Source organism: Lissotriton vulgaris, chromosome 3_2, assembly GCF_964263255.1.
Source record: "Lissotriton vulgaris chromosome 3_2, aLisVul1.2, whole genome shotgun sequence".
Taxonomy (NCBI): domain Eukaryota; kingdom Metazoa; phylum Chordata; class Amphibia; order Caudata; family Salamandridae; genus Lissotriton; species Lissotriton vulgaris.
Window position 1 is genome coordinate 99,353,895 of NC_141690.1, and position 20,197 is coordinate 99,374,091.

Here is a 20,197-nt window from a genome sequence, read left to right on the forward strand (position 1 = left end):
GGATAAACCCGAAACTGCCTCGAATCCAGAACTGCTCCGATGAAGGGGAGCTTCTGAGAGGGACTCAGGTTCGACTTCGGCACATTGATGGAGAATTCCAGCAAGTGCAGGAGGTCGGCCGTAGTCTAAAGGTGGGTGACAGCTGTCTGGGGCGAGCCCGCCTTTAACAACCAGTCGTAAAGGTAGGGAAGAGACACCCCCTACCTGCGCAGGTGAGCTGCAACCACCGCCATCACTTTCGTGAACACCTGAAGGGCACTGGTAAGGCCGAAGGGGAGCAAGGCAAACTGAAAAGGCTCCTGGCCTACCTTGAACCGCAGGTAACACCGGTGGGCCGACAGGACGGGAATGTGAAAATATGCGTCCTGCAAGTCCAACACTACCATCCAGCCTCCAGGCTCGAGGGCAGCCAAGACCTGAGCCAGAGTCAACATCTTTAACTTCTCCATCCGGAGGAAGCGATTTACGTTCCTGAGGTCCAAGATGGGGCGCTACTGGAATACCAGAAACCGGTCCTCGGAAGCATGTTTCCGGTCCAGGGAAGACATGGCTTGGCAGTTCGGGCTGGACTGTTCCCATGAGGCACAGGGCCAGACTGATTTGCATATAGCCATGTCTGAACTGGGGTGGCAGAGTGGGCTAAAGAACGGTGATGGATTAAACCCAGATCCTTTGACTGGGTGTGAGTGTTTGATTGATTCAGATGCTCCATCCATCACCACCCCCTTTTGTACCGCTTTTAGCCCCCTTTATCCTTCTTGGGGACCAGAAAGTAGTGGGAACAACCACGTCCTGCTTCTGGTCCAGGAACACGCTCAATGGCCCCCTTGGCCAAGAGGGCCACAACTTCCTGCTGGAGAAGTGCAAAGTGATCCCCTGACATGCAGTGGAACTGAGGTGGCATGGCTGGAGGGGTAGACTCGAAGGGGGGGAAGTAACCCTTCCGGACGAGTTGTAGCACCCACTTGTCGGAAGTGACAGAACACCAGTGGGGAAGGTGATGTCGAATCCTGCGACCCACTAGCGTGGTGTGCGATCTGAAGCTCAGACTAGGAAGGTTTCAAGGTGATGTCGTGGAGGTGGACTGACCCTCACGCCGGCCCCCGGAGCCACCCCGGCAACCTCCACGCCCACTGGCGCGCTGAGTTTGGTTCTGCGCAGGCTTCTGGTCGAACGAACGGGCAGGTGCACCTCTGCCATGGCCACAAAAGGAATAAAAGGTAGACATGGCCGGCTGTGGTTGAAAGGCCCAAGGACTTAGCCGTAGCACAAGAGTCCTTAAAACGCTCCAGTGCTGTGTCGGCCTTATAACCAAACAGTTGAGTGCCGTCAAAAGGCATGTCCATGAGCGAGCTCTGGACGTCCAGGGAGAACCCCGTGGACCTCAACCAGGCGTGGCGACGAAGCGCCACGATCGTGGAAATTGCCCTACTGAGAGAGTCAGCGGTGTCCAAGCCACAACGAATGGCGAACCTAGCCGCGTCCTTACCCTCCGCCACAGCACAGTCTGGACCTCTTCTGGGAACCGAGGCAACACCTCAGTCACAGAATCCCACACCACATGGGAATAGCGGCCCAAAAGGCATGCGGTGTTCACTGACTGCAGTCCTAAGCTGGCCAAAGAGAACAACCGCTTGCCAAACTGCTCCAATTTCTCAGAATCCTTATCCGGCGGAGCCGTGGGAAAGGCACTCGGAGACGTAGAAGCTTGAATGACCAGACTCTCGGGTGTAGGATGAGTGGTCAGAAAGGCAGGGTCTCCCGGTGATGTTCTTATCCACAGGGGCCCCCCGTGGCGGTCCGTGACCAAGTGCCCAACAAGACTTCGGTGAGGGCATGCATCATTAAAGGGCAGCAGCGGATCTGATGAAGTGGATGTCGACTGGAGCACCTCAGTGAGGAGATTTGTCTTCAGGGCCACTGTGCGGAGATCGGGGGTAAAGACCTCAGCAGCCCGACGGACCACCACCATATACGAGGCGCCTTCCTCCAGAGTGGGCCAGGGAGGAGATGTCGAGTCCACCGGCCTCCTCCAAGTCGTCCACCAAGTCCTGCTCGGAATCACACTGACGAGCAAGCGGGTCCTCAAAACCTTCCCGGTCATCCTCCTCCGCCGACGCCGTAGACAAAGGCCTTGGAGGCAGGGCATGGACTGGTGAAGGAATAAACGGCGACGGGAACGGAGCCGGCTGGGGCAGAGCCTGTGCTGGTTCCCAATACGTATCCCAGGCGGGGACAACTCCCTCCGGGAACCAGGGCAGAGGCGGAACCAGTGGTATCCACTGCGGCGCCGCGGGCAGAACCCGCACTTGACACCTCTTAACGCTGCGACCGGGGCCAGGATCCTGAGGCGCTGGCCGCGCCGGGGCTGGATCCTCCAAAGGAGTTGACGGACAAGCAGGATCCAGACACGGGACCATGGGGCCCGAAGTCACACCGGCGGGATCCCGAGGTCTAAACAGGCGGTCCCATGAAAGCATGGAATTCTTGCATATATGCGGGAGTCGCCGACGGACCCGGGTAAGGCGCGTAGGCCGCGGGACTCCCAGGCTCAAAAGGAGCTGCAGGGGTGAAGACCCTGTCCCCTTCGTCCACATACAGGGACCGATGGGGGGGACTTTGGATAGCAAAAACGCTTCGACTTTTTTTGTACCGTTTCTTACCCGAATCTGAAGGGGAAGAGGAGTGGTGGTGACGACTCAGCGAGTGGTCACGGGAACGACTCCTGGATCTCGAAGGGTGCGGGGAAAAGTGCCCAACTTCAAACAACATCTGGTGCCACTCTCTCAGGGAATTCGGGGACATAGCCATACAGTACCGGGAGTCATTGTCGCGCTCCAGACAGTAGAGACAGACGTCATGAGGGTCTGCCACTGACATATTGCGACTGCAGGTCCCGCAAGACTTAAAACCAGGTATACCTACATTACCAGAGAAAACCAACACGAGACAAAAGTCTCAAAAAAGTAGTCAAAAAAGGACTAGGGTCCGTGCTATGCGCTTACTGGCGCGGAAAAAGAAAGAACTGACGCCAGCGCGCATGGGTGGCGACTAAGTAGTCTCTGTGACGTCATCTCGGCGCATACGATGCCAGCGACGGACGCCGAGTCGCAGTACGTCACATACTGGCGGGCAGGGGTACTGCCAAGTAAAACGTTCCGTCTATTACCAACGTGTCTCTTTCAGATATGGATAAAATTAGACAACTAATCATGTGTACAAAACCCTGACTGAGGTGACGGATATAATTTGGCCTATCTAAGGTGAAACTAATTTAATGATCAAATTGTGTGGTAACTGCGTATATATCTTTGAATAATTTGTTTTTTATATTTTTATTTATGCCATAGCATTTTCTTATCTTAATCTCATTTTAGTGAAAGAATACTTCGATGGACCAAGTCACAATAAAACTCTTTAGAACAAGCATAATGAAAACATAACCGAAGAAAAATATAACAGAACATTTTTCAGCCTTCTACCTCACCCGGACATCAAATGTGATAAAATATATCAATGTATAATCTTTTGGAAAACATCGCTGTGAAACTATTTGAGCCCCCTCCAAGCAGGCTTGGTGTGGAAGTAAAAGAAACCAAAGATACCTATAAAGTAATCCTGTGTTTGATATAGCCCCCTAAAGTCAACAAGAGGTTCGGGTGACCTTACAAACTACAAAGTTTCAGACAGATGAAATATGACTGGAACCCAGAGATAGAATGATTAGACATACTGCTGATCATTTTGATAACCCTGTGTAAAATACATAATACCAAGTGCATCATAGCTTGACATGAAAACGAGTCATACTCTCAGACTTCTTAACCTCAGGAAACCTCTCAGTCCTGGCCCCCTGATGAGAATAGAAGACCACCACTGTTTCCTGGTAAAGGATGCCTTTAACTAGAGGTAATGTAACCCGCTGGGTTGACAAGCTTTGTAGGACTGTCTCATTAGTTAGTTCAACTAGGACATCTCTCCCCCCAAAAGAAGTCCTCGCAAGAAGGCGTGACTTCAGAGCAGACATGAAAAACACATCTAGAAGACCTTGTTTTCTCATTAGGAGATGAACTGATGGCTTAAAACAGTTAGCTTAAAAGCCCAAGACCCAAAACAATAGCAAGATGTTTTCCATAATACAATCCACAGTGTAAAATGAAACAATGCACTTTAGTCACATCAAACTTACTTGGTACTCCACTGATTTTCCTTCCTGGTTTATCAAACCACTTGGTCTTGTAAGATCCACAAATAACTCAGCAACATTTGCAATATCAACATCAGCCAAAGGAGATGAAGCAGGGGCGTTGAATAAAGTGTGCAATGTTGGTAAGAATGCTTCTTCAAAAATTTCCTGATTATTTCTATTTAATACAAAAAAACATGCAAACAAAATTAAACTACTAGTGCAGTGCATTTTTTTAACAAAAAAGAGCTACCTCAAATATTAGACTAATAGCCAAGAGCTATTTTCAAACCTGCTCAAACATGACAACTGGGCAAACTTCCAACCCTTCTCCCTGCTCCACAGTACCCAGCCAAAGTGAATGAGAAGACCATCAAGAAGCAACTTACAACCCACCTCGAACTACACCATCTTCTAGACAAACTCAATCAGGATTCAGAAATAACCTCAGCACCGAAACAGAACTCATTGCGGCCACAGATGACATTGAAATCATCCTGGCCGGAGGAGAAGCAGTGGTCTCAACCTGCACGACCTTTCTGCAGTCTTCAACACGGTCTCCCACAACACCCTCATTAGAAGACTCCACAGGACTGGCATAGAAGTTCTCAAATGGATCTGTTCCTTCCTCACTGGAAGAACCCAAAGGGTCCGGCTGCTAACCTTCATATCAGAGACTAAGAAACTGACTTGCGGAGTCCCGCAGGGATTTTCCCTCAACACCACCCTTTTCAACATCTACGTGAAACCGGATGTCCACATCATCCAATCACAAGACATAGTCATCATCTCCTACGCCGACGACACTCAACTTATCCGCTCTCTGAAGGATAAGACAACCACCACCAATACCAACTTCACCAAATGCATGACCATGGTACCACACTGGATGCACACCAACTGCCTAACGCTCAATTTCGACCAGAAGGAATTACTAGTAATCTGCAACAAGACCTCCCAATGGAACTCTACCTGGTGGCAGTCTGAGCTACGATTAACACCCACAGACCATGGAAGAAATCTAGGGATCATCCTAGACGACAAGCTCAACACAACACCTTAAGTCAAGGAGATGTGCACCTCCTGCTTCCACATCCCATACATGCTTTGAAAGATTTTGAAATGGTGCCCCAGAACACCAGACAGTTACGCAAAGACTCATCCCCCGCAGGCTGAACACTCTCTATGCCAAAATTTCCCAACAACTCCTACACAGACCCCAGACTAGCCAGAACACAGCTGCACGATTCATCCTCTACCTTCCACGCCACCCCCACAGGAAGCTTAACTGGCTCCCCATTCGCAAGCCCAGCCTATCAAAACTTCGAACACACACATACAAAGCCCTACACAACACAGGACCAAAATACCGCCTCATTCACTTTTTCCAACCCACCAAACACTTACGCACTTGCCTCACTTGCACATTCTCAACATCAGCAAATGCAAAACTGGAGGATGCTCATTCTCCTACATTGCACCCGAGACATGGAACAAACTCCCTCAACATATCAGAGCCTCCTCCTTACTTCCTAAGTTCTGCAAGAACCTGAAAATCTGGCTCTTTGTAAAAGCACTTTGGGGACCACACTGCTACACACCAGCCAAAGCGCCTGCATACACTCTCAGGTGATTAGTGCGCTATATAAATCAATATATTATGAAGTACAGACAATACCTTTAGAAAGCATTGTTGTTCATATAATAAAACTAGCAAAATTTATTTAATTTGTTTGAAGGGGATGTACAACAAGATGTACAATGTGATGAGGTGCGCAGGTAGCAGAATAACTGTTATTAGTTTGGAGAGTTGACGAAGGGGCCTGGGAGGGAGTACAGGACAGGCTGTGGTTATGTGGGCAAAACTGTGGAACTGGGGTATTTTGCCTTTGGTCCTAATTCAGAGAAAGTACATCAGTAGCCTATTTGAGTGTCAGGGTAGCGAGGGAAAGCAATTCATGGGGTCTGAGAGGTAAACATCGGTATTAGAGACTCAGAACACAAGAAATCAAACACTTTAATCACCCCACAGTTCAATACTATACAAAAGCAATATGCAGCACTACCTGAGAGGGTATTCTATGGATGCTATTGTGGTTACTACACAAGTGAGTAGGCGGTTCTCTTAAGCACAATGCAATAATCTTAAAGCCCCATTAAATTTCTATTAGTCACGTTTTCATTCAATGTTCTGTGCAGGTGTAAGCTTTACTTGAGATGAAAAGGATTTGGGAAACTCCAAGCATTGGTGTGCAGTCTTCAACCGTATGGAGCAAGCAATCATACTTGAGGTGGCAGGAGTTCGCTCAAGCAGTCCCACCATTTTGTCTAAGCATTGGGCAGAAGAAAATAGGAGCAGCACAGGCGAAGGCACACCGATTGGGTAGGTCGAGTACTCAGAACAGAGGGATTCTTTCCTCTAGTGTATGGTGCCATGCCACAGTTCTTGGGGTGCAGCAGAGTAAGCACCGGAACTGATCCATTGAAGAGTGGGTCTATCTATTCTGGCTTTTTTTTTGAGACGTTGGATGAAAATGGGGTGAGTACCAAACACAGCTGAGTGGTGGAGCAGGATGTCATCGGTGGCAGTAATGAGGGTGGTCTAGGTACTGTGATTAGGCCAGATTCCAGATTTAGAGGGGTCCATGAGTGGTTGTCGTTAAGGTAGTCGGCCAGTCATTTGTTGATGAGTTTTTCCAGGACGTTAGCTGGGTAGGGAAGGAAGGAGAGCAGTCTGTAGTTTGCCAGAATGTTTGGGTCTGCTGAGGGTCTCTACAGAAGAGGTATGACTGCATGTTTCAAGGTGTTAGGGAAGGTGGCGGAAGCGAGGGAGTCATTGAGTAGCTGGCTGAGAGTGGCACAGATTGGGTTGAGTCCTTTGGTCAAGGTGAAGAACGTGCATAGATCCAATGGGGCTCATGAGTGGATGGAGTGCATGGTAGTGGCAGTTGCTATCGCAGTGCTGGTGGGCCACCAGGTCACAGCAGTTTCCAGTGTTTGTCTCGTCATGTTGGAGGGAGACGAGGGGGTACAGGTCAAGTTGGGGAGCAAAGCTGTTGTATAAGGTTCTGATAGTTGGAGAGCTGGGTGAAGAGAACCTATGATGGGGTGGTAATCGGGGAGCTGGCAGTGGGGTAGGTGAAGTTCTTTACTACAGAGAAATATTATTTGGCTTTGTTGGAGCAGTTCTCAATGTATTTGTTCAGAGCGGAACATTTTGTGAATTGGAGTTTGATGGTAAAACCAGAGGGCTGATCTGTAGGTCTGTCTCCACAGAGATTCTAGCTACTTGCAGTTTGGAGAATGCCATATCTTCTGAGTACTTGCTAGCTTGAGGACTGGTCTTTGACGTGGTGGCCGTTAGGGAGTCTGCGAGGGAGGTGACCTGATTGAGGAAGTTGTGATTGATGTGGAGAAGTTATCTTGGTGTGGTAGGCCGATGGCTTGGAGCTCTGTGGCCAAGGTTTCCTCAGGGATCATGCTCGAGCTGCTTAGGGTGGTTTTAGCGGGCAGTGTTCCCCACTGGTGGTGGTTGAAGCAGGAGAGGGAGTGGTTGGTAAAATCTGGGTCTAAGAGAAGTCCTGTGCTGTGTGTAGTGTCCTTTACTCGTTAGGTGTGAAAGTGTGTTCAAGTCTTCCAGGAGGTTGTTGGTGTTCAAGTTTGTGAGGTCGTCCAGATGGAAGTTGGAGCTAGAGATGAGAATGAAGTAGTTGGATATAAGCACCAGGGAAGCGGTGAGGTCCTTGATGGTCAATACAAAGCTGGATCTTGTCTGGGGGATTGTCTGTAGAGTATGGCTTCTCCCAGGGTGGTGTTTCAGGAGATGTTGAGTTTAAAGTCCTTGTTTTCTAGTAAGTCGCTGGAGTTGGCGACCATGATGGAGCAGTGGAAGCTTTCTTTGTAGATGACTATTTGTCCTCTGGGTTGGGGGGGGGATCTATCCAGTCTTGCAATCTTGAACCAGAGGGGGATAGGGCCTGCCATGTCAAACACCAAAGTCGGGCTGAACCAGATTTGCGTCAGGAAAAGAAAGCACACCGGAGGTCCCAGATTTCGATGGCATGTATGATGAGGGAGTGAGAGTTGAGGAGAAGGTAAGTTAGGAAGGGGTGTGTGTGTGTGTTGTGCATAGTGTGGTTACATGCTCGGGCTGAGTCTTGAGTGGGGATGTTGTGCAGAGGGTACAGAGTAGCCCCTTCTTAAGCAATAAAAATAATGAGCCTAGTAAGTGTGAAGCTCCGCACCTGCCTGAAATTTGCCTTCCTGGATGAGACACTCCAGAGGAGGACAACTGGACCAGGCTCTGGTTAGACACTTCTCTCCCTATAACAGCTCAATCTGCTGATTGGCCCTATTCTCCCACCATCATTCAAACGGCAGTGCTCAGGAAGCACTAATCAGCAATCTCCTGCTAAAACGTTTACCGCATAGTTTCTAAAGGCAGCCTCATTGCCATGTCATGGTCCAGAGCTACACAATCCAACTAAGAAATGCTTGTAGTTCACTTCTACTGTCTGGGGAGACATGTCTGTGCCATGTCAAACCAGGGACAGTCCAAAGAGCATCCCAGTGACTTCAGCATCCACAAAACCAAACATGGAGCCCAAATACTATTCATTATACATACATCTGCATTCCACATACACAGATGGATGTCTGTGCAGGGACTGGGTATGACACGTAGGCAGACCTTCACATCTAATAGATTCTAGGCATCAAGTTCTCACTTTGAATCAGGTAAAAAGTCCTGTCCAGTACTTTGGATTAAAAAATACCATGCGGCCACCACAGCTCACAGCCCATGTTCCAAATGTAACATTGTGTCGGCTACAGAGGATATGTTTAGTGCCCCTCCAGACCTCAGAGGCAGGGCTTTGGGTCTCAAGGTCAATTTTATGCCTAGGCGTCCATGCTGGATTGTGCATGTGCAGGGCCAACAAATAAAAATAAGGACCCCAGTGTCACTTAGGGCAGGTGTGCACATCGGTTTACTATGCAGGGGCTTGTCATGTGTTAACAATGACCAAAGTAAATAGGCATTGCACTGATGTGTTTATTTCAATTGAACAGAGGCTTCCTAACTTCTGCATTGTCCCAGACATTCATGAGGCCTAGTCTCCAAGTGATAGAAGCATGATAAGAATATATGTTGTGTGTAGCCTCTGGGATCACATGCTAGGAAGGTTCCCACTGTATGTATTAAGAAATGGCAGTTTTACCAGCCGAACATTAAGGTGGGTTTCTTTGGCATAGGTATTAATATAGCATCTAATAAATTGGAGTTGGTGTGGTTATCCCTTACTGTTTTTGGTAAGGTTTGTTGATAATAAATCCATGATTATATTTCAAGACCTGATGAAGTCCTGAGATATAACTTCAAAAATGAACACAATATGGAATACAAACATTTTGACCTGTGCACCTGTCTATATAGGATATCTATTCCAATCCACCTATACGTTTTTAGGCCTGGCTATAGACCGATTTGCCTGTTTTCATGAGCTTTTGCAAACAAAACTACAACAAATACATGGGAAAAAAATAATAATAATGAAGAACTTAGAAAGGGGCCTTGGGTCAGTCCTCTCAGCCCCATGATTTTCTGAAATGTCAATCGCAATTTGAAATAACCATCAAAACAGACATCGAACAGTGAAAGTGTCAGTAAATTATGTTATGTTGTAATGCCTATGGAAGCTAGGACTGGGTAGCCACTGAATGAGGGAGGCAGCAGAGCAGGCGGCTGGCAGGAGGTCACAGGGGATACAAAAGAAAAGAGGGCAGCAGACACACAGGGGGGTCTCCCAGGAGGGGACCCGGAGCGAGGCAGCAGAGCAGGCGGCTGGCAGGGTGAGGTCACAGGCGGTCACAGGTACCGGTGGCGCTGCAGCGGCGGCGAAGCGACCTACCCGGAGGGTCAAGGGTATCGCACACAGCCAACACATTCCAAAGGCAACATCCGAGACCTTATCTTAACTTCACCAAAAATCCCCTGCAAGCCATTCATGTCCCTGGACTGGACCGACCACTTTGCCACCCCTATCTCCCTGCTGAACGTTCTACCAATAAACCAATGTCAATAAAAAAAGAGAAAACTAAACATTCAGATGCTTCAGACTTCTTCATAGACAAACTAATGTTTGAACTCATCCCTCACCCCAATCAACTTCATGTCTGACTCCAACACGTTCAAACACTATGTGAACATCCATGCTCCAACTGAAACATGCAAGTGCAAGCCGAAGTCTTCAACACCCTGGTACTCCAAATACCTTGCTGACGAACAATCCATCCCCAGGCAAAAAAGGAAATGGAAGAAAAACAAAACTTCTGATAACCTCATGGTACAAAGTATCTTTGCTTTTGCTGAAATGAAGAGCTATCTGGGTGCTGCACAAAGTTGTATACTAACACCATCAATTCAACCATCAACAGACGCAGAACACTTCAAGACAAAGCATGCCAGACTTACCTACTACTCGCTCCAATAGAAGAGGGCAATGCCATCAATCTCTTCATTAGTGGAAAAAATACAGATGCGCAGATAGCACCAAGCCAGCTTTATATCTTACACACACCCCATTCCCTTAGAATACTGCAATGGTCAGCCTTTAAAGGCCTATCTATCGCAGATCTCGCTGAGATGTTCATCTCCCTCAAAACCATTTGATATGAAGAAGATGTCTTACCCTTGTTGGTTATCAAATCTTCCTCTCTGGGTATGCCGGGTCACCCCTACTCAACACTGCCAAAGCCTTCCTCACTCAGGGCATGTTTCCCGCAATCCCATCACTCACCTACCATTCATCAGCAAGATCATTCAAACAGAAGTATATGCAAGATAATATCAATGATAACCATCTGTTGCACGACTACCAGGCTGGCTTCAGATCACATGGATACCACCACCCTACATACTGTAGACTATAGCCTCCTGACCACATTGTAAGATGACACCTACCTTCTGATATTGCTATGCCACTCAGTACCCTTCAACACAGTCAACCATTCTCACACTCATACGCATCCTGGTGTCTCAAATGGGATTCACCAGCAATGTCCTTCACTGGGTCTCCCCCTACCCTTCAAACCAACACCAGTTGGTTCACATGGGTACCTCCAAGTACCAAAAGATAACACCTGCAGAGTTCCCCAGTGTTCTACATAGAGCCACTTGCTGTTCTTTTGACAGACAACAGAATCAAGACTCACCAATATACAGAGGAGAAACAACTCTACTTAAAATCTCCTATGCTTCAGATATCCAACTCCACAAACACTGCCTGCACATCATCCAGACCTGGATGTCCAGTGAAGCTCAACACCACAAAGAAAGAATTACTGTTATTTGCAAAGAACAAGCAAGAAACAATACAACTTGCCTCAATTGCACAAACCTTCAGTTTCAAATCCCAATTTTCACCAAATGCCAAGTCAATTAAATTCACCATGGACTCCTGCCTGACCCGGAAGGAAACAGAGATACCTTGTATTCCAATAAAAATGGAATCCGTTTCTCCAGAAAGCGTGCACACTCTCGCCAGTGGATGACAACACCATTCTTCATGGCCTTGATGGCTCGACATTGGCTCCAGTTTGAGGCATCCTACACGTTGCAGCACTTCTTATCCGGGGCATGAAGAAATGGCATCACATCACTCTCATCCTGATGGAACTCCACGGACTCCCTTTGCCAGCCTGAACCATCTTCAAAACCTGCTGCATAATTTACAAAGCCATCACAACCAACACCCTGCTTATCTTTGGAAAAAGCTCACCATCTCTGCTGGTGCTCAGCACACTCGTAGCCAGGCCACCATCAGACTGAAAACTAAGAAGTGTCAAAAACAAACCGAATAAGTCAGAAGGGCAGCCCCCCCCACACATATCCATCAGGAATGCCCAAAATGCTACTCTACTTTTGGAAAACATTGACTAAATTCTTTAAAGAACACAACATCACAATGCAATAACTGTCCATAACCCAGCTATCGCTCCAATTACACTCTGCTGTCTTTTCTAGGTCTGCACTATAGAAATGCAAGACACGTTTATACTTTTAACCCGGAAACTCTGAGCAGAATTTAGATGGAACATGGAAAAGTAAGAATTTCAACAGAAACACTTCAAGGCCTAACTTACTTTCCATATGAATCACTTATTTGGTCCTCTACTCTACAGTACTCCAGAGAGCATATTTACGAGCCTTAGGCCTTTGTGTGCCAAAGTGTGTGCTTTCATGCAATATGTGGAACGCAGGAGATAAACAGCTCTTAAAACCAGCACTTCAGCCACACCCCGGAAAAAGATCTCTGCTGTCCTGCGTTTCCCATCAGTGGTGAGGGGCAACACAAAGTGGGGACAAGAGGGAGAGAGGTAGAACGCATGCATTCACCCAATAGATACAGAATAATCTGGACGGTGGCTATTTGAGAAGCAAGAGGGTGCCCCAGCTTAAACTGAAGAACTGTTTACAAGTATGTGTGGTTTTCATTGCTATGTTTAATACCTGTGCTTCACAATTATCTTTTTCCTCAGCCAGACATGTCCTTTATTAGTTAGCTGAACACAGGATGTACTGTAATCATGATTCATATAAATCGGTCAGTAATACTTTATCAAATTAGGTAAAAAATTATTGCCAATACTCTAATGAACTTTCTAGGTTTTTACCTCATCTGAAAAAAATGTAAACATTAAGAAAATCTTAAATATTTACTACATATGCTTTTAATAAATTCACAACCACACTTTTAGGAGTGTGTGAAACAATAGAAAATATACTGGCAAAATAAAGAAAATCATTACCTATTTGCATATGCATAAATGGGGAAAAATACTCCTAAACAATGCCTGAGCCGAGTGTCATCTTCTGTCACAGGATTATACCACAGTAATACAAGGCGCTGTAGCAGTTTGGCACTTATAAGCCTTCCGGAGAACATCAATTTTGCCAGCCCTTCTGCAGCTTCCGTCCTAAGTTCGGAAACCTTAGGAGACAGTCAAAGAGCAAAACAGAACTTTTATTAACATTAACTTTAACACTAGCGTATCAATGTACCAAAAAAGAAATATATCAGCATCATCAAGTATTAATAAGTGACTGTTGATTTTGTCACAAGCCCTTGTGAAGTATGTGCGTCAATTAGAAAAATGGATAACGAACAATGAAATGAGTGGAAAGTACCTACTTTTCTTCCAGTTTGCCTTGCAGCTTACCCAGGTAGGTTATGATGATCTCTAGAGGGCAGAGAGGAAGCATTTCCCCTCTATTCCCACCGGTTTCTTTTTTATTTATTCATATACAAGCCAAATATTTAACTATTCAAAATTTACAACTTCAGGAGGAATGGCTTGGCGTGCTTTTAGATGGCGGCGAGCTTTCAGCATGCACTCTGGCCCAACACAGCCAGCTACACCCAATTTGAGACTTTCACAGGGTAAAGATGTCGAAAACCGGCAGAAGTCATCTCCAGAGCTCCAAGACCCAAGAAAGCCTTCTGTTTTGACGTGCTCAGGACTGAACAGGTAGGGCACGCAGCCAAAATGGCAGCATGCACCCAAATCTTCAGCATGACCTGTTGCGCACTTTGACGCTCCTGCAGTACAAAACCATGCGGCAGGGGTGTTTGAGGCCGGCGGGAGCCGCCTATTACATGGCTGATCCCTGAACAGCCTGTCTCCTGCAGTGGCAAAGTAGTGAAACAAGCCAGACTATTGTGGGAGTGCAGGACAAAATAGCGCCCGGAGCGAAAGTACAATGCTCTAATAAACAACGACGGACAAAACCTGACTGCTCCTGGGCAGCAGTTTTACTACAATGAGTGCAAGGTCGCTTAGGAAGGCTAAGCAACGCCCGTACAAGTCATATGGCAAAAACAGTCATATGTGGAATAAGCAGGTGTTCTTAACTGCTGTTCACTCAGCTACCTTCCACTAGTGATTAGATGAATAAAGCCCAAATGCTGATGCTGTCCGAATTACAACCACCCACTGCAGCCCTAATACTACTACACCTCTCAGCAGCCTTCAACATCATCTCCCACCACACATTAGCCGCCAGCCTCCATGAGGCCGGTATGCAGGGGACTGCCTTTGACTGGTTTTGATCTTTTCTCTCAGGCAGAACACAAAGAATAAGACTCCTGCCCTTCCTCTTCGAGCTCACAGAGATCATATGCAGAGTACCCCAAGGATCCTCCCTCAGCCCCACGCTCTACAACATCTACATGGCTCGCCTTGCCACCATTGTCAGAAAACACGGACTCAACAAAGTATCTTACGCCGATGACACCCAGCTCACCCTCTCCCTCCCCAAGGAACTCAAACTCACCAGACATAGTTTCCAAGAAGGAATGAAGGACGTTGCATCCTGGATGAGCAGCAGCTGCCTGAAGCTCAACTCGGAGAAAACGGAAGTCCTCATCCTCGGGTCCACCCCCTCCTCACGGGTGACACCTCATGGCCCTCTGCCCTTGGAAACCCACCCACCCCTACGGACCACGCCTGCAACCTCGGCATCCTACTCGAGTCCTCACTCACCATGAACCACCAGATCAATGCTGTGTCCTCCACCTGCTTCAACACCCTCCGTATACTCCGCAAGACCTTCAAATGGATCCCCACTCCCGACTCCAGGATGACAGTCACCCACTCATTCACCAGGAGACAGGACTGCGGAAATGCACTCTTACCGGAATCAACAAAACATTCCTTCACAAACTCCAGACCGTCCAGAACGCCGCAGCCAGACTGTCCTTAACAACCCACGACAGGACCACCTCTCCCAGCACCTCTGTGACCGCCACTGTCTCCCTGTGGAAAAAAGAATAACCTTCAAACTTCTCACATACTCCTACAAATCACTCCTTAACACCGGACCTCAATACCTCAACAAAGGAATCTCCTTACACATCCCAAAGAGGAACCTCTGCTCCGCCGACATAGCCCTAGCCAAGTCCCCCCAGATCGGGTGGCAGATCCTTCTCCTACATCGCGGCCAAGTCCTAGAACAAACTCCCCTTCAGCATCAGACAAAGCCAGACACTGCACCTATTCAGAAAGGACCTCAAGACCTGGCTCTTCCCGCACAACCCACCGGACCTTGAAACCCTCACGGGTGAGTAGTGCGGTTTACAATCCAGATTGATCGAGATATCGGTTGAATAAAACACGACACCCTCCTTCCGCCCCCTGCACTTTGCTCACCACAACTAGCACTGCCTACATCAGTGAAAAAAATACGCGATTAATCTTTCACAGTGTACTTAGCCGCAAAGTCAGCTATACGGCCAGTTATATACTGCAATCAGAAGCTCACCCTATGAACACGGTCACTCCACCCAAGTCAGTGGATTCAATAATTGCAGGCTCCATACTATCAAAAACTGGATTCTGCACATCCCATAGACACTGATATCGGCTCAAGTGTTGTTCCGTTATGTCCTGGATCTGTATCCCAAAATCACGTCTACAAACGCCATGCTCTACCGAATAAACATTAGTACCAGACCAATTCAACACGCTAAAAGCTTACATGCCTCCTACAGACATCTGCAATGGCCAACTCAAGGAAGTAAACATGAAAGAGAAATAAACCAAAGCAAACCTTAAAAGCTCTAAACAATCTCCCCCCATTCCAGAGTCCCCAATGAAAGAATTGGGACACTTCGTCCACACTAAACATCATCTTAAAAAAAGTGAACATGATATAGCCCAAAGCAACAAGACAAACACTGATCTTCTACAGATTGAAGTTGCTGGAATACGCAATGACTTTAAAGACTTAACATGAAAATCAAATGCTGAATCAAGAATTAGCTCAGTGGAAGACTAGAACAGGCAATCCAAACACATACAAGGACTAGAACGTTCAATGTCATATCTTAAATGTGAAATAACTGAACTTGAAGACCACAATCGGAGAAGCAGCTTGCGTATTATTGGACTACCAGAAGAATTGAGAATTCATCAAAAACAACGGCAGACTTCTTAATCTGGTGGATTACCAAAGCTCTTCAAATTTCTTTCACCAAAGATTTTGAGATCAAAAAAGCTCGTAGAGTCCCAGCTTTTAAACCTAAAACATGTCTTCCCCACAACCTATGATCTTTAAGCTGCTGCAACACCAACACACTAAACAGATTTTAGCTCACATGAGGAGAATTAGAGCGACAAATTCACAAAATATCAATATCTTCCGACTAGGCAAACAAATGGTTATCCGTTTAATAGGATTCCTAGCCCTAGGTAAAACAGAGACATGGAGATCCCATACTCATTCACTGGCCCATTGAAATTTAGAAACACCTCTAAAGGACAAACGAAAATCTTCACAGATTGGCTGTGAAGCGCTTCGTAAAAAGCTCAAAGCTGGGCAGTGGAAGCTCCGTCTCTGGGAAAGGGAGGGAAGCATGGAGCCGTTCCAGGAGTGGGCTCCGAAGAAGGAGCTGGAGAGTGACGACGCTGTTGGTCCTGCATCGCGTTGGCCGACTGACGGGGAGAAGGCAAAGAGCGACTATGCTTCTTAGTCTTCTTTTTGTGCTTCAACTCACCCGATGAGTGCGAAGACTTCGAAGAAGAGTGGTGGTAGCTCCCTGACCGGTCCAGAGACATTCCTCTCGCCTAGGACCTTGAATGACGCGGAGCAGACTGCCGGACCTCGAAGAGCTTTCGGGAACGCTCCCGCAAAGACTTCGGATTTATGGCCCGGTAGCCGGAGCACGAGTTCGGGTTGTGGTCGCACTCCAGACAGAGGCACACAAGGTGGGGATCGGTGATTGACATCAGCTTGTGATAGGATATCCCTTGTGCACCAGGAGTCAAAGACTCAAAAAAAGAGGTTGACAAAGTCTAAAAAGTGTAGTAAAAAAATTACTACGGGCATGCTCTCCCCGGATCTGCTCTGGCAGGTGCTGAAAAAGAAAGAACTGACATCTGCGCGCAGGAGTGGCGTTTAAGTAGACACTGTGACGTCATCCCAGCTACCACGACGTGACAATGGACAGAGTCAACCGACGCCACCTACCGACACGCAGGGGTACTGCTACGAAAACATTCTCTGGATCCAGTCTGACGTCCGGGGGTAATTCTACATGTAAGGTATCTAGAACTACATATATCTCTTTCAGATCTCAGATATAAGGAAACTATTATCTTTGGCGAGTGGTGCTAGCTCCGACTAACATAGGCTGCAATGGCAGGCCTGCTGTCACAATTTGAGTGGTCTCTCATGGGTGGCATAATACATGCTCCAGCCCATGGGAGACCCCTAGTGTACTTATGTCCAGGGTAGCTTGGTACCATATACTAGGGACTTAGAAGGGTACACTACCATTCAATTAGGAAGGTACCAAAGTGCTTACCATAGTCAAATTTAGGTAGAAAGCACAGAGATTGGAGTCCTGATTAGCAGGATCCGTCGGACTAGTCCAAAACACAATGACCCCAGGCAAAAGTGGGGGCTAACCATGCTAGAAGGATCCTACTTTCCTACAGCAGCCCTGCACCTGAAGCCCCTGGGCCTAGGTGAGCTGAACCGATGGTGCCCCCTACACCTCTACTTACCTCTGCTGTGGTTGGTCTCCCTCCTGCAACCTGTGATGCGACACCTGCAGTCGGTTTCTCAAAAGAAGAAACTGTATGGAAAAGGATTGGGGCCCGACGGTTATTATGCACCCTAAATCCGGCCGCCCCAGTGCCGCTGGTGGGGTATGTGGTGTGGTGCTGCTCTGCTCCCCCGTGCTGGTCCTAAACCCCTAAAACTTGGCCCCTGCAACCAATCTACTTTCCAGTGTGGCTCCGGTATCCCCTGTCTCCATTGAAACTCATTGGGCCGAACTCGGAATTTGACCTCGGCACCCGGCTGCAGCTGTTGGTGCAGTTCTGGTACTCACCTGACCCTTTGCTCTTGCTGACCTTTGGTCCTGAAGACTGGAACTGTAAGTGTGAAACTTACCTGTTTAACCGCTATATTGTTTTCCCATAGGATAACATTGAACTGTTCTGAAATTATTTTGTGTTAACTTTTGAAAGTGCAAAGTATTTTTATTTCAAAACACACTTACTTTATTGCGAAGATCTTGGTCTTAAAATGAAATACAAAATATATTTTCCCAACATTGGTTTGGATCTCCTTTGTTAGTCGTTTGTCCATTATTGATCAATGTTGTGCAATACATTTCTTACACTCCTCTGTGTTAGGCCTAAGAATGCTTGCTCACACAACCACTAGTAGAACACTTTGGGTTTTACATTGAGCCCTGTACACTTTCAGAGAGCCCCTGGACTCTGTGCACAGTATTACCACATAGTGACAATATCATATACAGAGCCAGCTCCTTACAGTTGTTATCCTCAGACACAGAGTCAAACAAAAACCAGAGGTAGTGTGCAGATCTCGAATTTGGGACCTTTATAAACAGAAAAAGAGACCATTTCACAGAATGAGAAGGCGGGAGGGTGGGGAGGAATCTGAGATTAGAATATCCAAAAGAAAGAGGCTTACAGAAAGTTAGCAACTTAATATAAGGGGTACTTCTAACCACAGATTCCCCAACTTTGGAATAGATACCAAAGCAGTACCACTTCAAGGTGGTGGGTCTGTGGAATGGCTCATACCAAAAGGTTTTGCTGGAATGAACGGACAAATGCTGTTCGTCGTCCTGTTCGACCTGGCTGTCAAGGCAGTAGTGCTTTGCGAAAGTGTTTACTGACTACTACATCACTGCCTGACAGAGGTCAAGGACAGCCACTCCAAATGGCAGCACTTTGGATCGCAGCCTTTGCCCTGGTGGAAGGGGCCTTCACCTCTTCCAGAGGCTGCTTCTTGGACATTGCGTAGCAGATCTTAAAGTAGAGGACTATCCAGCTTGACCAAGACCGTTTCTGCAATGCCTTGCCTTTCTTTGCCTCAAAGAACCCCACAAACCGCTTCTCATTCACCCAATGGTCTTTGGTACGATCAATGTAAAAGCTTAAAGCCTTTTGGGATGTTGGACTTGGCCATCTCAGCAAGGTAACCTCTAAACCTTTTGCTTGCACTTCCACACCCTCGTTATCGGAACTAGTTTTTGGCGACCTCGGGACTCTGTGCTCTTCACTTCTAATTAGTGCTAAAGTGCTAGTGCTCGCTCCATAAAACATGGTAAAATTGAATTACACCAGATTGGCCTATTTATTTACTTATAAGTCTCTGGTAAAGTGGTATACCATATACCGAGGGCGAGTACATCAGATGCTACTAGTGGGTCTGCAGCACTTATTGTGCCACCCATCTTAAAATAGATCTCAGACCTGCCATTGCAGCCTGTGAGCAGGTTTAAACAGCCAATTTGACTTGCCAAAATAAACCTTTTGTCAAGCCTAAATCTCCATTTACATATAAGACACCCCATGGTCGGCCCTAAAAAACCCATAGGGCAGGGTGCATTATATTTAAAAAGTTGGACATGTAAACTTAACTTTTAACGGTACTGGTGCAAGAATCACAAATTTGTTTTTGACAAATGTGGGGCCTAATTCTTCCATAAGAAGCACTGGGGTACCTTATTACATTTAATAAGTGAAAACGTTTGTTTTTTAGCAGGTAGAAAAGTCACATAGGGTGTCTAGGGAATTGGGATTTAAAGTAAATCCTCTGTAATGGTAGTCAGATTTTGTGTCACAATTCTGAAAACCCCACTGTTTGAAAATTGGCACTTCCATGCCCTAGACATTCGGTGTCTACAGAGTTTTCCTTGAATCAAACGACTAGGTACAGTTGGCCTTTGTGTATTCCTCCCAGACAGCCACACAATAAAGAGCCTGGGTGTTTGTAGGATGGAGCATCCAAGGCAGGATTGGGGGCTGAGGCGGGGGGTCACTAACCCACTTAAATTTCAAAGTCACTGCTTCAGCTCACATTCAAAGATCTATACACTAGCCTATAGTGCCTGGCGACAGACTGGGACCAGGGATGGGAGGCAGGACATTCTAGACACTACTGTAGGGTGAAAACTCTAGAAGCTTCTT

The 20,197-nt window shown here is 47.0% G+C and overlaps 1 protein-coding gene across 1 annotated transcript in view; it reads right to left on the reverse strand.

The window, feature by feature from the left end:
• NCAPG (non-SMC condensin I complex subunit G) overlaps positions 1–20,197 on the reverse strand; it is a 344,632-nt gene that overhangs the window by 76,578 nt on the left and 247,857 nt on the right. The window contains exons 16-17 of the mRNA XM_086964047.1: positions 12,995–13,176; positions 4,190–4,364 (exon numbers count right to left, since the gene is read on the reverse strand). Coding sequence (XP_086820173.1) covers positions 4,190–4,364; positions 12,995–13,176 — 357 coding nt within the window. The remainder of the gene's footprint in view (positions 1–4,189; positions 4,365–12,994; positions 13,177–20,197) is intronic.